The 16,885-nt window shown below is 49.3% G+C and overlaps 1 protein-coding gene across 7 annotated transcripts; it reads left to right on the top strand.

Moving 5' to 3' along the window:
• The first annotated feature begins 1,165 nt into the window (after positions 1-1,165).
• POMK (protein O-mannose kinase) lies at positions 1,166-15,540 on the top strand. 7 transcript variants are annotated; one of them, XM_036011527.1, is made up of 6 exons: positions 1,166-1,246; positions 2,669-2,765; positions 4,617-4,760; positions 6,179-6,276; positions 7,292-7,594; positions 14,641-15,540. In XM_036011527.1, the coding sequence occupies exons 5-6, from the start codon at positions 7,313-7,315 to the stop codon at positions 15,409-15,411; spliced, it is 1,053 nt and encodes a 350-aa protein (XP_035867420.1). In that variant the 5' UTR covers positions 1,166-1,246; positions 2,669-2,765; positions 4,617-4,760; positions 6,179-6,276; positions 7,292-7,312; the 3' UTR covers positions 15,412-15,540. The 7 variants fall into 7 exon arrangements, with proteins under 7 accessions (XP_035867420.1, XP_035867425.1, XP_035867422.1 ...); XM_036011529.1 differs by lacking the exon at positions 1,166-1,246 and having other exon boundaries at positions 1,301-2,765; positions 6,179-6,320; XM_036011530.1 differs by lacking the exon at positions 1,166-1,246 and having other exon boundaries at positions 1,303-2,765; positions 4,641-4,760.
• The last annotated feature ends 1,345 nt before the right edge of the window (positions 15,541-16,885 follow it).

Raw genomic sequence — 16,885 nt, 5'->3', positions numbered from 1 at the left:
TTGACCATTTTAACCATTTTTAAGTGGCATCATGTCCATTCACATTGTTATGCAACCATCACCATCATCCGTCTTGAACATTTTCATCTTCTCAGAATGAAACTCTGTACCCATTATACCACCACATCATTTTTAATGGTTGCACAGATGTAACTTCTTTCAGAAAGCCCTATTGTTAACCTTTTAAGTTTCTTTTTTTTTCTTCTTATAAACATCCGTTGTCAACAACACTCCAGTGAGCTCTCTTGCACATTCAGTTATTTCTGCATGGTAAATTTCTAGAAAGGGGGATTTGCTAGGGCCCATTATACACAGGTGAATTGGTACAGGTTATGCAAATTTACACTCATACGTGGGTGTGGGGAAACGTTTAGATTCTGTACATCAAGAGGCATTACCATGCTTTTTGCTATTTGCCAATCTCAGGCAAGTAGCTTCAAGTTATTCTTAATTTTCATTGTTTGGATTACCAGTACAGGCTCCGTTTTTTAACATACATCATGATAGCTTCTTGATTCCAAACTTGGAAAATGTGTCAGTGTGGAAGATAACACTTCTGGTTTAAACAAACAAAAAGTTATATAATCCTATGCCAAACTTTCAATGTTGCAACCTTTCCTCTAGTATTTTCCACGGGGTACAAACGAGGATGGAACCTGTTGAGCCTTCCAGCTTCCTGCTTCCTTTCCAGTGCTCCTCCTTGGGGGCCCTTGAACGTGAGAAGCTCAGCTTTCCTGCTCCGGGCTAAGCCTCTTCCCTTCCACCAGCGGTTCTCAACCTTCACGGCATCAGCATTGCCCAGAGGCCTAATTAAGCACAGATTGACGGCCCCAACCCCCTAGGTCTTGGGACAGAGCCGAGAATGTGCAAGCCTAACAGTTTCCCTGGAGGTCTGAGGACCACCCTTTGTAAACCATGACTTTGCACCGACTGGCAGGTTTTTAAAGGGTCTAGACGTTACAGCTCCTCTCTACCGTACCTACAACCAGGCTGGGTGTCTGAACTAAAACAGTGATAGGTCAACACCTCATCTACGCTTGTAGAGAAGGAGCGAGAATAGGAGAATGACCGGTCGGTGCACCTGGGCTGGAATCTGTGAGGCGCTCCAACTCCTTTGCTGTGCTGCGGCGGGTCTCCGGGGGCCGGCGGGCGGCGGACACCAGGGGGCAGCCTAGCGCCCGTCCTGCACGGGCTCGTTTCCGGCCGCGCAGGCGCAAGAGGCTGCGTGCCCGGCCCAGGGCCGCAGGTAGGCGCGGCGGATCGAGGGAGAGATGGGGCAACAGCGTGGAGGGATGTGGCTGGGCGCTCGGTGGGCGAGAGACTGGGGCTGCGGGACGGGTGCTGAGGGCAGCTCTGCCTCCTGCGGGGCTCGTCCCTGGCCCGGCTCGCGTTCCCTAACCCCAAGCCCTGGCAGCCCTCCGCTTGCCTCTTGGGCGGCTAGATCGAAGTCCAGCTGGAGGCCACGCTGGCCGGGGGCAGCCGGCGCCCACCCTCCTGGGCCCCTCTGTATCCTGCCCGGAGCGCGAGCTGGGCATGAGCTGGGCATGAACTTAACAGACTTCGGGTCCTTCTCCCGGTCGTTTATTCTGCAAGCGATCATTCGATCATTCGTGCCAGCACTGCTAGCGGCCTCTAGGTTCAAGCTCTGTTAGGTGTAAACACACGCTGCTTTTTTTTACTGAGCCGTTTTATTTAGTAGTGCTGTCTTCGCCATCCCTTATCTTTACTGCATAGAACCTTAAGGCTAAGTCAGCACCTGGAACATTTAAAACAAGTATTTTAATGGCATTCCACTCTAAATTGTATTGAGTGACACTAATCCGTGTCGTCTCTGGTTATATAAACTTTTTGTAAGTAAAAACTCATTTTGTTCCATTGCTTTTCTTCTTCTTTTTTTTTTTTTTTATTAAACTGTGAGTTTAGAGTAGTGGTTCCTAATCTTTTCCCCATTTACCAGCTTTTCCTTATGGATGTCAGGAGTCCTTTTTCTCTAAACAGTGCCTGAATTTCTCCTTCCCAGCTGGCTCCACAATTGTTATTCCTTAACTTGCTGGGTTGTTGTTTTTTTCCCCCACAACCAGTGTCTTTTTGCTTATTTCTGGGCAAGAAATTTCCTTCAGCCACACGGCTTATATCCCAGGCTCTGGGCAGCCTACTCTAAAATACGCCTTTGAAAGAAGAAAGCCCGTCAGGTGTTGAGGTGGGCTAAAAAGCCTTCTTCAAGAAGTGCGCTTATTGGTGAAAATAAAACACAGGTACGGAAATTATATGCACCAGTGATTCTCAAACTTTAATGTGCATCTAAATCACCTAGAGAACTTATCAGAACAGATTTCTGGGGCCCACCTCAAAGTGTCTGGTTTCGGAGGTCTGGGCAAGGTCTGGAGCCAGAACTCGAGAACTTGTATTTTTTTGCGAGTTCCCAGGTGATGCTGCTGCTGTAGGTCTTGGGATCAGAGTTTGAGAACTGACAACACCAACCTGTGGATGGTGATTACTTCCTGGGAGGGGGCAGTATAGGGCTGGGGGGGAGGGGGCAGTTCACTGGGCTTCACCTATGTGTGTGGTATTTCATATCTTTAAAAAAAAGTATTTTAAAAATGTGATGCAGTGTTACCTGACAAAGCTGAGTGGATGTCCTATTTTTTAGTTTTCTCTGTGCTTGAAGCATTTCAGGAAAGAATAAAGGCCCTGTTTGCTGTGTGGAGAATGGATTGGAAAAGAGAAAGTGGGAGATGGTGTAGGAAACTGTTGCAGAAGCCCAGGTAAGAGATGCTGGTGACTTGGACCAGGGTGGGGGAGCAAGGAAGGGGAGAGGTGAACAGGTCAGGTCGGAGAGACATTTGGGTGATAGAATGGACTGTATGCGGTGATTGGTTGGTTTAGCGGTTAGGGAAGGGAGGAATCAAGTCACCTGTTGTGTCAGTTGAGGGAGTGGGTGTGCTGTGTGCCTGTCACAGAGAGGGAACCCTGGCGAAGGGGCATGTTGTAGACAGGAGAGACACAGACAGCCTGGACATGGAAGAGCCCGCTGAGTGAAGCACAGAACGATCTGGGCCGCTGCAGAGACTTGGAAATCATTGTTTCCACACATTGTTTGTGTGGCTGCGAAGGCTGTGTTCGTGGGTGAGACCACCTAGAGGGAATGCAGAGGAAGGAAGCAGGGCCTGCAGCAGACCCAGAGGAGCATCCTCTCCTATGGTGGGGCGGGGCCAGCTACTGCCCCACCTGTTTTTGCATAGCCTCTGAGTTAAGTGCTTTTTTAAAAAATTTTTTAAATATTGGGGGGGCATGGTTAAAAGAATAGTTTTTCATGACACATGAAAACTACAAAATCCTAATTCAGTGCCTGTAAATAGTGGTTTAATGTACAGCCATGCACATTTGTTTGTGTAGTGTTTGGGGCTGCTCTTGCATTCTGGTGACAGCATTGAGTAACTGTGACAGAGACAGCGCATGACCTCTCATCCCTTTGCACGGCTGCTCAGCTCTCCACAAGTCACAGTGATGCGATTATCTCAGTTTTAGCTTCTGGCCCCTCAACCTAGAGAGTTACCATCTGGACCTTTACAGAAAAAGTTGCTGGTCCCTGAACCTGACGACCGAGTGAGACATACTTGGTCAGCTTTAACTGCTGTAGAAGAGAGATGGCAATTGTTTTACTCATTTCTTCAAGAGCAGCTTTTGAGGATCAGGACTAGTGGAAGGAGCTCAGGAGACTGAGGGCTGAGTGGTAAAAGTTACTGTAGTTTCAGCTGAAGCCCTTGAAGATGATGGAATGGACTGGAGAGAAAGATGCAGGCCTGGAGTTTGTGTGAGGAAGCGGAACAAGCAAGCATCAGAACGTTGCTGGTTGCTGGGCAGAGCTGGGAAGGCCGAGGTGGTAGGTGGTAGCGTGCGCAGATGGCATCGCTTCAAGAAGAAGAGGTTGATGAGCGATGCTGGAGCCAGGGTTTCTTGGGCACCTCTTAGTGACAGCAGAGATAAGCAAAGCAGCCCTTTCTTCAAGTAAATAGGAAAAACACAGAATTGTGGAAGAGGCCATTATTTCTAAAGTTCCCTGCTATGAGAGGAGCAGTGTCACCCTCGACCTGTAGCTTCGCTGCCCTGGGTAACGGGAAGAATAGACTTGTCATTTACCGAGACTGCAAACACTGCGAGAACAGCGATTTGGGCGGGAAAGAGCAGGCGCTCTGTTTGGGGAATATTTTTATCTTTTAAAGTTGGATATTCACATATCATAAAATTTGCTACTTTACCATGTACAACCAGTGATTTTTAGTATACTTACAACCATTACTGCAGATTCTTAAACACTTCATCCAGAAAGCAACCCTGGATCCACTAGCAGCCACTCCCCACACCCCGTCTCACCCAGCCCCTGGCAACCACCAGTCTGCTTTCTGTCTCTGGGGATGTGCCTGCTCTGGACATTTCATACAGATGGAGTCAGATCGTACGTGGCCTTTGGAGTATGGACAGGTGGGATTTTTTCAGTCTTTAGCTAACACTGCTGCGAATATTCTTCTACAAGTGTTCTGAATGTGTTTTCTTGGGTATATACCGAGCAGTGGATTAACTGGGTGACATGGCAACTTTTTATTTAACCTTTTAAGGACCTGCCAGACTGTTTCCCACAGTGGCGGCATCATCTTACATTCCCACCCGCAGTGCATTAGGGTTCCTGTTTTCTCTGCATCCTTGTCAACACTTGTTATTGTCTGACTTTGTTTACGGCCATCCTGTGGATGTGTGATGAGGTTTGTATTTCCCTGATGAATAATAGGGTTGAGCATCTTTGCACCGACCTATTGGCCATGCGTACATCTACTTTGCAGAAATGTCTGTTCAGGTTCTTTGCCCATTTTAAAATTGAGTTACTGTATTTTTATGTTGAAGACAAATTTTTTTGAGCTGTCCTTCAGATATCTAAATAGAGATATCAAGGAAGCACGTCTAGAGGTCTGAGAAGGCTGGACATTTGGGAGCTGGCAACAGGTGGAGATGGGGGAGTCCTGAGTCTAGATGGGTCACCCAGCCCTGTAGGCTGTGGGTGAAGAGGTCAAGTCCAAGCCTGGGGCACTCCAGCAGCCACAGTCAGAGACTGGGTGGGGGGGGTGGGGGGGACCAGGGTGCAGTTCCCTGGGAACCGAGGGAAGAAAGCAGTTGGAGGAGGAGGGGACGATCAGCCATGCCAGATACTGCTGAGGGGTCAGAACCAGGACTGTGAATTGACTGTTGTGTCTGCTGTTGTGGAGGTCACCTTGACAGGGTCTGTGTGGGCGGAGTGGCAGTGATTTCAAGAGAAACGGGACAGGTGGATATAGTGAGTATAGAGAGTTTTCAAAGGAGTTTGCAAAAAGGGAAGAGAGAAATAAGGCAATGAATGGAGGGGAAGTAGGGTGACGGGAAGGTGTTTGAAATGGAGGGGAAGTTAGGGCACACTGGTCACCATTCAGGAGAAGGGGGTGTCCTGCTGGGGTGGCGCCAGGAGCAGGCAGGCAGGGAGGGGTCTGCACAGGCATGGGGGCTGCAATGGCCGGCCATTTCGTTCAGAGTCACAGAAAAGACGGATGGGGAGCAGGAGCCTGCAGTGTGGTATGGGGGCTCATGACAATGCTCTCCGATTGCTTCTGTTTTTTCAGGGATGTAGGAAATAAGAGCATCAGCTGAGAGAGAAGGTGGGGTGGAGGTGATACAGTTCGAAGAGGGGGACCCAGGCCATGGGAAGGAACCTGTGAGTTGTATTGACCCACTGCACCGAGTGACGCGCACAGTGTTGGAACCTGGTGTCTCAGTCAGGGAACAGAGAGTTGTTATAGAATTAGGGGGGCGGGCGGCATTTAGGCAAAATCAAAGCAATGCTTTATTTTGATGGGCTCAAAGGCAAGCAGCGCTGTCTGTAAAGAGGTCAAGATCTGGTCTGGATCTCAAACAGACCCCAGGGCCTGGATTCCTGGGAGACTGCAGAGTCACGTGGGTGTTCGGCATCGTCTCCAGACAGGCTGACAGGGCTTCACGACCGCAGCCGCCGAGCCGTCCTGGGAATCAAGAGCCGGAGGGACACCCAGACACAGGGAGGGCCCCAGGAGGAGGCAAACCATTTCTACTATTGCTGTTTGTCTGTGTGTGGAGTTTCAATTGTTACTGAACGAACCTTTTTGGCACTTTGTGGCAGAGTACTTTCTAACCAGTGCCCGGGGCCATCCTGAATACTGACTGACCCAGGTGTCTGCATGGAGACCTGAACCAGCAGAAGGAAGACGTACCTAGGAGGTAACGCTTCATGTCATACGCGTCTCAGAACCAAGAAGTGCAGGGTCAGTCCTGTCACTTCTGTCCCCATGCCTCTCAGTGCTTATCTTCAGCGGGCACACACTAACCGGTATGGCCATATCCCTGGCCGAAGTACTGACACAGTTCCATTCTGGTCCATAAGTAGCCTCTGCTTCAAGCACCCTGAGAGTCAGGCACCCGATGTCCAGGGTCCTCCCCAAGCTCTCTCCCCTCCCTCCCCATCCAGCAACTACAGCTGTGGTACCTGCAGCTTCACCACATCTGCACCCCGGCTCTAGTGCTGGAGCCCGCGCCGTGGGTTTGGTGACTAACCGTGCCTTCGGTGGTCACCTAGTGCGCAGTCCTTCTCTGCCTCACCCTCTCCCCACTCTCGCCACCACGGTTCTGGCTCACACGCTCATCAACTCTTATCCCGGGTGGTTGCCAGGGCCTCGCAAGCAGCCTCCCAGGCTCAGTCCCTTCCACCCCTGCTGAAGAGTAGCCTTTGCTGCTTAACAACATGGAGGAGCTTTTGAGTACCTTCCAAGGAACATCCCAGTCCCTTAGGTGGGTTCGAGAGCGTTCCAGCCCCCACCCCCCACCCTAGCGAATCTCCTGCTGCTCTCCTCTGTCCACCTTCTGTCCCGGCCCCACTGGGCTGGCATCCACACTTCGACTTTGCTCACTCTTCATCGACTGTGTCCTCAGTGCAAGCACTGTGGGGGAGTGCGAGACAGTCAGACACATGCTCACACCTCCCCTCTAACGGAATCTAAAGGAGGTGAACCTGGACCATGGTGTGCAACAAAAAATTCTGATTCTGAGAGCAGCTGACACTGAACATTTAGTGCGAGCCCAGTATTCAGTGCCTTCTCTCACCCTCACGGTGACGCGGACGTGCAGGGTCCTTGCGAATAAGAGGCATAGAGGGTGTCACCTGCAACCCCCTCATCGTCCAAACACCTTAATGGAGATAAGAAACGACTGTTACCACTTGTTGCATTTTGTGTTGTAGGAAGTGGCAGAGGACACCAACATGGAGAAGAAGCCCCAGGACGGCAGGAAAGGCGCCCCCCACAGAGAAGTGCCCCCCGTCGTGGGGCTGCTGCTGGCCATGGCCCTCATGAACCTGCTGCTCTACCTCTGCCTCGACTGGCTCTTCATTTCCCCTCGGCGTGCTGCCCCGGGCCCCGGTCACTGTCCCTACGGCTCCTTCAGAATGGGACAGATGAAAACCTGCTCCCCGTGGCTGTCCTGCCAGGAGCTGAGGACAGAAGTGAGGCAGCTGAAGCGCGTTGGGGAGGGAGCCGTGAAGAGGGTGAGTGCCTGCTTGGCTTGTGTGCTGCCGCCCCCCCCCTTTGAGGGGTGGCCCTGGGGAAGGCAGCCTGGCATTAGGTGTTAAAAGCCATCAAAGTGTTTGTACCCTTGTGCCCAGCAATGTCACATCTGGGACTTTACCTGATAAAATAATCCAGTGGAAGGAAAAAGTTAAATGCTTAAAGGGTTACTTTGCTTTGTTTTTTGTTGTAATAGCAAACTGGAAATAATAACTATAAGGGGACAGTTAATTAAATTGTGGTGCAACCACCTGATGGAATATTCTGTAACCATTAAGTGTAGTTAGAAACGTAGGCAGCAATATGAAAAAATTTCATGATAAGTGAAAAAAACAAAATATGAAATTGTTGAACATACTGTTTCCAACTGCAAAATTAGTATTTATGTAGAAAATATAAAAATGGTAGAAATTATGCTACAGTGAAGAAGGGTTATCAGCAATTTTTTCATTCTTACAATTAAACACTGTGATGATATATTGATGTTTAAGTTTTTAATTTTAATAAGAGAAACCAAAGGGGTGAATTCACTTCTCAGACAGAAGCCTCAGGAGCCCCTGTCTCATCAGCTAGGGGTGTGCTGCAGTCCGGTGGCCGCTGTCATTTCTGTGGTAACTGAGGCTCACTGATAGGCCGAGAGCAACTCCGGAGCCAGTGCAGGGACGTGGGAGAGAGACAGCTCCTTGGTGAGGCTGCACTGAATGACCGATAGAGAAGGAGGGGCAGGAAATGCAGCTGTGGGCCTGCAGTGTGATAAAGTGCTGGTCTTTATTTTGGGAGACCCGGGAGCCGTGGCTGCCGATTGTAGGTTTGCAGAAAGGAGGAAGTCCGACAGGGAGAAGGGACAGGCGTTTATATAAAGTAAAACCGTAAAACAAGGCAACTGGTTCCTGTGAAGATTCACTCGTTCATCGTTATGTGTTTAGGGGTGTGACGGCAAACGAAACAAAGGTCCTTGGAGCTTGCCTTCCAGTTGAGAGTCAGACAGTCAAGACAATAAGAACAGAACGTCCTGAAGTGTGTCCGTGACACGTGCTGTGAAGACACGGCAGAGCTAGTGGCAGGCTTGTTGCTCTAGGTGGCCAGAACCATCTGAGAGCGAGCCGTGTGGACATTGAGGAAAAAAATGTTCCAGTAGGAAAGACGGGGGCCAGCAGAGGCCCCAGGATGAACTTGCTTTGTTGTCCGGGGACCAGGAAGGACCCGCGTGCCCAGAGGGCGGGGTGAGGAGGAGAGGTAGCAGCTGTGTCCAGAAGGACCCGAGGTGCCTGATGATCTCGTTACCTAAGTTATGATGAAATAGAAACTACCCAGAGGAAATCTCCTCATCTTCCTCTCAGTGGACCTTGAATCTTCCAGCTCAGGTGTGGTCCCTGACTCCTCACAACTCCCCTCACTTCAGCTTTTCCCGGTTGCATCACCAGTGTTTCCCACTCCAACGAATGTTCCTACTGGCGTACAAACACACAGTCTTTTAAAAAAGAGCATCCTGGCCCTGGCTGGTGTGGCTCAGTTGATTGGGTGTTATCCCACAAACCAAGAGGTTCAGGTTTGATTCCCAGTCACAGCATATGCGTGGGTTGCGGGTTTGGTCCCCAGGCAGGGAGCCTGCAAGAGGCAACCTTTTGATGTTTCTCTCTCTTTCTTTCTCCCTCCTGTGCCCTCTCTCTGGAATCAAAAAAGAAAAAAAAATTTTAAAGAGTGAAAAATTAAGCCATAAAGTGAGAAAAAATATTAAAAAATAAAATTAAAAAAAGAATGTCCTCTTCTATTGATTCCCTGTCCTTTTGTAGTAAAACCTCCATAGAGCAGTCTCTCCTCCTCCTCCCATTCGTTCATCTGTCCTCTTCCCTGCGGCTTCCAAACTCCGCCGCTGCTATGATGCAGATGCCCGAAGGTTTCAGGTTGGACGTTTCTGTCTTCCTCTTGTTCCTTCTTGCAGCCCTCGACGCAGCTGACTCCTCTCACCTTGCAACCCTGGCTCTTCCAGCTGCCGCCTGTTTTTGGTTTTCCTCCTCCCTCACTGGCCACTCCCGATTACTCTTTCTTGCTTCTGTTCCTCATCTCGCCACTGAATCAGCAGTGTTCAAGCAGAGGCCATTCTGCTCCTGGGGGACATTAGCAATGAGTAGAGACACGCTTGAGGTTGTCACACTGATGGGCAGAGGAGGTGCCATGGCCCCCAGTGGGGAGAGGCCTGGGATGCTGCTCTGCACCCTGCAGTGCATGGCCAGCCCTCGCCCTCCACGCCTAACACCTGGCAGTAGCGCTGAGTTTGGGGACCTTATTCCTGTTGGTTCCTTCCTGGATCCTCTTCTTTTGTCTTCCCTAGATACACTGTTAGGTGATTTAATCTGGTTCCGTTGCTTTAAATACACTGTACATGCTGGTGACTCCCAGATTTACATCTCTACCCCATACCGCTCCGCTGAGCCACGGGTTTATTTGTTTATTATCCAGCGATGATTCCAGACCTCTACTTGGAGGTCTCTTGAGCATCTAAGTACATCCCATTAGGAACTCTTAATTTCCTGCTCCGAAACCTGTGCTTCACCCACCCAGCTGCTCGAGCCAAAACCTGGGAGCCATCCTGAGTCCTCTACCCACTTCCCCTTATCCAAGCCAAGAGTAGGTTCTGTCGGTCATATTTCAAACACATGTCCCAAACTTGTTCGACGACCTCTGTGCCCTGACCCATGTTCGTCAAGGCGCCGCTCGCTCTCACCCTGGAACAGGCCTCCCTACCTTGCCCTTCACCCTGCACCAGGCCGAGGCACTTCCAGACACAACTCACATCATGCCGCTCTCTTCCTTCAGACCCCTCGGTGGCTTCCCACTGTGCTTATGAAAAAACCCCAACCTCCTACCAGGATCTGGGCCCTGCTGCCTCCTGAACTCAGCCCAGACACCCTCACTCCCTACCCTGTGCTCACCCTACCCTCTCGCTCCTCGATCGCACAGCCCTTTCTCAACTCGAGGCCTGTGCAGTTGCTCCTCTCGGCCTGGAACTCTCTTCCTCCACCCTGGACACAGCCAGCTCCTCGTCATCCAGGTCTCAGCTCTGGTACGGGTATTGCTCCTCTAAGAGGCTTTCCCCGACCACCCCCACCACCCCCATCTGAACTTCTCCTCTGTCTGCGCTGCTTTGTCTCACGGTGTAAGTTCCCCGAGGGCTCAGGGGACGTGTCCTCCACGTCTAGCCCAGTGTCTGCTTCAGAAAACACTTGTACTTGTCTCTATATTTTGTCTTATTTTTTTAGTCTTTATTTTTATTTTTTAATTGTTTTTTTTTTTTCACAGTATGCATTTTAGGGGCTTGCAGTCAAAGGCTCATTTATTGAATCCTCAGAAGCTAAAATAACCGGCTTAGCTCTGATGGCTTCCTCAGTGCACAAACCCCCTACGAGCACCTTCTCTCCCCAGTCTGCCTATTTGGGTTTGGGTTTGGGACTGCCAGGCACGTGCCCTCGGCCTGGAGCAGTGCCGTCAGTTGGTGCATGAATTATATATTTTGAAGAACTGTCCATTTCTCAGTCTCCTTTGCAGGGTCCACCTCCTCACCCCGCTTAACCTTCGACCTTCTTCTCCTGTGCTCGCCCTCTGGATGGCCCTGTCCAACCACAGGCTTTCATCTGTAGCCGAGACCTCTCTCCTGGACCGTCTAGACTTTCCTGCCCAGCTGCCCACCGCACGTTTCCACTTGGATGCCAGAAAGGCCTCTCAAACTGAGTGTGCCCCAGATCGTCCCCCCAGCCGGCTCTTCCTTCATGCTCCCGTCACAGTGATGGAGGGCTCCTTCTGTTCAGCCGCTCGGGCCACCGGCCTGGGAGACGTCCTCGACTCCTTCTTCTCTCACATCCACCTCCAGTCTTTTAGCGAATTGTCCTGTCTGTGTATTCAGAAGAGATCGGGATTTGACCACACTTTAGACTTCTCGTATCCCTTCCTCCCCATCTGTGCCACCATCATCTTGTGTGGTGACCTCCAAGTGGCCTCTGCTTCCACCCTCATCCTCCTTCCTTCCCCTTCAGTCTCTTCTTAACACAGCAGTGAGAATGCTGCTCTTAGCTGATACGTCAGCCAGTGTCCCTCCTCTGCTCGCATCCTCCGGTGGCTCCTGTCTCAGTCTGGGTGAAGGCCAGAGTCCCTTCAGCAACCGAAAGGCCGCACAAGGTCTGCGCCCCTCACCAGCCCCTGTTCTGTTCCCTTGCTTGTTGCACTGCAGCTCAGCAGCCCTGGCCTTGCTGATTGGCAGCCTCTGGGCGCGCTCTCTCCACAGCCTTTGCCCTGGCTGTTCTTTCTGCCTGGCGTGTGGGTCCCCCTGAGATTTTATGGCTCCTTCCTCTCCCTCCTTCAGCTTCTTGCTCAGCCGTCACCTTAGCGAGAGCTTCCCTGACACTATTTAAAATTGTGAACCTTCCCAGTTTTTCTTCAAAGCACATTTTACCTTCCAGTATACTTCATACATTTCCTGTTTATTTTTCCTGCTGCCTGCCTCCTGCACCAGAATGTAAATTACGTAAGAGCAGGGATTTATTTCGGTTTTTTGATTGACACAAAAACAGTTGGCCCTTGAACAATGCAGGGTTGACCCTTGAACTGCATGGGTTTGCTTACATATGGACTTCTTTCAGTTAATCCACACTGTTCAATTGGCCTCAGTTTAAATTCAAGTTGTTGTCAGGTCCATTGGCAGTTGGGAACCTGTGTATGTGGAAGGTCAACCCAAGTACATGTAGGTTTTCGACTGCACAGGTGGTTGGTAGTTTTAATCCCTGCATTGTTCAACATCAGCTGTACTTGTTAAATGAAAGACAGATCTGACTACATTACATTCTTTGTATTACCAAAGACCATATAAACTAAGTGGATTATTTTCTAAGATTTGTCCTATACATTTATAATCAAGGATCACCTGGATAATATGTAAAGAGCTACTGGAAATTAATAAGCACAAAGCAAACAACCATATAGAAAATTGGATAAAGGACAATGAACATCTTTTCCACAGAAGACATAACAAAATGCCAGTTAAGATGAAAAGCACTGTTTCAGTAACCAGGGAAGTCAAAATTGGAACAGGAAGTGTTTTTGATCCCTCAGATTGGCACAAATCTCGAAGATCGATAACATCTGGTGGATTAGGCCTGTAGAAAATGAGACTCTGTCACATGACTGGCGAGCGCACTGGCACAGACTGTGGAGGGAGGGACTGAGGGCTGCACCCGCTCCCTCCCCATCCAGGAGGCTGCTGGCCACCCCGCTTATAACCCTCCATGCAGATGTGCGCAGAAGTGTAGATATAAGGCTATTCATGGTAGCACTGTTGTTAAGAAAAAAGGGAAGCAATTTAAGTGTCCATCAGGTCTTTAGAAATAGATCACAGAAGATGGTGTTACAGGTCCATACAAAATTACAGACTAGGTGGGAAAGGGGACCCAGTCCATTACCTGGGTTTTTCTATCAATGAATTGCCCTGTGCAGATCCAAAAGAAATCTAAGTCCTCTAGCCAACCTCCATTTCATATAATGTTTCCGAGTTCTTTTTTTAAAACTGTTTTAAAACATAAAAGTAATATATATTCGTTCTGGAACAGATGGACAATAACCAAAAGGTGTAAGGGACAATAATTACCCAGAGTCATACCGTAAAACTGAGAGCTGAAACACGTCTATTGCCTTCTATTTCTATGTGATTTTATATCCTTTTTCATTTGCAGCATAATTTTATCTGGGAAAACTCTACCTATATACACAGTTTGCTGATCCTACTATAACTGAACTACTCCCCGGTTTTTGCTGGATGGGTAGATTCCAGTTCATGGTTTTATAAATAATGCCAGATTTTTATTCCAAGAGCTTTTCTTTAATTTACTTTTTAAAGATTTTATTTATTTATTTTTAGAGAAGGGAAGGAAGGTAGAAAGAGAGGGAGAGGAATACTGATGTGTGAGAGAAACATCTGTTGGTTGCTTCCTGCACGCTCCCAAAAGGGAGCCTGGCCTACAACACAGGCATGTGCCCTGACCAGGAATCGAACCGGTGACCTTTCGGTTTGCAGGATGATGCACAACCCACTGAACCACACTAGTGAGGGCTCCTAGGCATTTTTAGGTAGGTTATAGACTTAGATGTTAAAAGCTCTTGATAAATGATGTCCCAGATTGCCTTTTACTTTAACTATGAAGAGGCAGAAGCCCAGAGAGGAACAGCCCACTGGCGCCAAAAGCCTGGAGCAGTGATCTGACCTTCAAGCCTGTTTTCTGCCTCTCCTTTGGGGATGTAAGTGGATGATCAGAGGTTCTGAATTGCAGTGCTTCCTGTGAGCCTCTGGAGCTAAGAACAATTGATAACTCCAGGCAGTGACGCAGTTTCCTGGATGCTGTGTGCCAGGATGTGTGTGGCGTTTTACCTCCTGCTTTTACAGCTGAAGTCACACTAACCCACAGTGCCCTGTAAAAATGCTTACTTTACACAGGACTATTCTTGTGGTTTGCTGTGCTACCTTTTAAAATTAATGAGTAGTCTTATTACGTGGGATGGGCTGGCTGGGCTGGACCCCCCATGCAGGGTTTTCCAGTCTTCTCTCCTCTCCCACCCTCTCCCACTTTGTGCTGCAGTATTTGGGAACAGGCAGTCAGCCTGCCACTCCGTGCCATTACACAGTCAGTCCCCTCTCCTGGGGATGCGTTCCCCATGCTCCACGTCACCCTGCAAGCCCCAATCATCCTCAGAGCAATTCACAGGAGCCTGCTGGAACCCTCTCCCAATGGCCCCTGGCACCCTGACCAGAGCCCGCCCCTCCCACCTTCTCCCTTCCTGGACCTTGCTGATACATGGCACTTGCCTCACTGGGTATCTTGTGTTTGCTCATAAGTGAATCTTTGTAACTAGACTAAGAGCAGCCCTAGGGCTGGGTCTATGTCTCATTAATTTCTGTATGCTCTGCACCAGATCCAGCAGTTAAAAGATGTGGAGTTGTTTCCTGGCGCCCTAAGACAGGTGATGTTCTTTGGCTCTGTTTCAGGTCTTTCTGTCGGAGTGGAAGGAACGCAAAGTCGCTCTCTCACGGCTCACCGGTCTGGAGATGAAGGACGATTTCCTTCACGGACTGCAGATGCTGAAGTCTCTGCAGAGTAAACATGTTGTCACGCTGCTCGGCTTCTGCGAGGATGACAACACCATTCTTACTGAGTATCACCCCTTAGGGTCCTTGAGCAGCCTGGAAGAAACGTTAAACCTTTCCAGGTACCAACATGTAAACACCTGGCAGCAGAGGCTGCAGCTGGCCATGGATTACGTCAGCATCATCAACTACCTGCACCACAGCCCCCTGGGCACGCTGGTCATGTGTGACTCCAACGACCTGCCCAAGACACTGTCCCAGTACCTGCTGACCAGTAACTTCAGCATCGTGGTAAACGACCTGGACGCCTTGCCCCTGGTGAACCGCAGCACCGGGACATTTGTGAAGTGCGGCCACAGGGAGCTTCATGGGGATTTTGTGGCTCCAGAGCAGCTGTGGCCCTATGGAGAGGACACGCCTTTTCAGGACCATCTCATGCCCTCGTATGACGAGAAGACTGATATCTGGAAGATTCCAGATGTCTCCAGTTTCCTTTTGGGGCAGGTTGAGGGGAGTGATATGGTCCGATTCCATCTGTTCGATATTCACAAGGCCTGTAAGAGCCAGGCTCCTGCAGAGAGACCCACGGCTCAGGACGTCCTGGACACTTACCGGAAGGTGTTGAATTCACTCAGAGATACGGTGATGTCTCAGACAAGAGAAATGCTCTAAAAACCAGTGCAGTCAGGGAAGGGATTTAAGGAACACGTGGAAGAGTGACACAGTTCTGCTCTGACAGTGAGCTCGCTGCTATTTAGCCCTGAGGCTCTTCCTCTGCACACTCCCCCCCCCCCCCCCCCCGCCCCCCGCCCCGCCCCGGCCACCTGGGCGGCAGTTGCTAAGCAAGAGCAAAGCAGGCTTAAGTCTGGTTTTACTTCTAAAAATAATCCCTCCCAGGTGAAGATGCAGAGAAGCAGTGAATTTAAACTCTATCCGAAGGAAGTAACAAAAACGTAGCTACAAAGAGGCTTCCCCTATCCTAAATAATTGAGTTTGTAAGCTTGTAAGAAAGGTAGATAGAGAAGATTTTTAAATGGCAATATATGAAAGAAACATAGCTCTGGCCAGGTAGCTCACTTGGTTAGAACACTGACCCTGATATGCCAAGGTTGTGGGTTCAATCCCAGTCAGGGCACATATAAGACTCAAGCAGTGAATGCATAAATAAATGGAACAACAAATTGATGTTTCTCTCTCTTTCAAATCAATAAATAAAAATTAAAAAAAAACATGGAGTAGTTCTCCAAAGAATTTTCTTCCTCGTTTTTTTTAGATGATAATCAACATCCCGTGTCATGGGAATATTTCTGGTCTGTTTCACTGGCTGCGGGTGGGGCCATCTTTACTGTCGTGCCCTGCTGAAGGATTGATCTGTTCACGCTCCCGTGCCATCCTCCTTCCTAGGAGCTAAAGAAGAACCATTAGAGCATGCTCTTTAAAATTGTGAATGGATAAGGAATATTTAAAACAGCAAGTATGAGGGAAATATGCATCACTGCCTTGGTCGATACTTGTGTGAAATGCCTATTTACCTTCCCACTGGGTTTTGTGTGTCTGAAATTAATTTTTGTGAACATTTTACATCAACACTGCCACTCACTACTGCGAAGTGTCAAACCCACCCCAGTTGCATGATTGCATCTTTCCAAAAGCTCTTTCCTTGCTCACTCACCCTCACTGGCAGAAGATGATGGATTTGGTGCACGCTAATCATCCCTGGTAAGGTAGCTAAAGCTGACATGGGGGCAGGATCGCTGGAATCACGGGGACAGCACACCCAGGCAGTAGGATAGGGCAGTGTTATCGGTCTTGCCTCCTACTCACGGCCAGTGGTGGGTTGGGCCCTCTGGGTGATGAGAAAATATGCTTGACACAGTATTGTTTTAACTGCTGCTTTTTGTTATAAAAATTCCACCACAGCCACTAGGATGGCTGTAATCAAGCAGACAGACAGTAACAAGTGTTGGTGAGGATGTGGAGAACTGGAACCCTTGCATTGCTTGTGGGAAGGTAAAATGGTGCAGCTGCTTTAATAATCTGGTGTTCCCTGGAAAGTTAGAAATGGAGCCACCATGACCCACAATTCCACTCCCAAGAATTCACCCAGAAGAATTGAAAACAAGTCCAGAGTAAGGACATCTCACAT

This window comes from Phyllostomus discolor, chromosome 11, assembly GCF_004126475.2.
Source record: "Phyllostomus discolor isolate MPI-MPIP mPhyDis1 chromosome 11, mPhyDis1.pri.v3, whole genome shotgun sequence".
In the NCBI taxonomy this organism is placed as follows: Eukaryota; Metazoa; Chordata; class Mammalia; order Chiroptera; family Phyllostomidae; genus Phyllostomus; species Phyllostomus discolor.
The sequence above is the reverse complement of the archived record's forward strand: the minus strand, read 5'-3'. Positions and strand labels throughout refer to the sequence as shown.

Excerpts from the sequence above, each read along its gene's own strand:
- POMK (XM_036011527.1), top strand. The coding sequence starts at position 7,313 with ATGGAGAAGAAGCCCCAGGACGGCAGGAAAGGCGCCCCCCACAGAGAA. Across the intron at positions 7,595-14,640 it reads GGGAGGGAGCCGTGAAGAGG|GTCTTTCTGTCGGAGTGGAA; the intron begins GTGAGTGCCTGC and ends GCTCTGTTTCAG.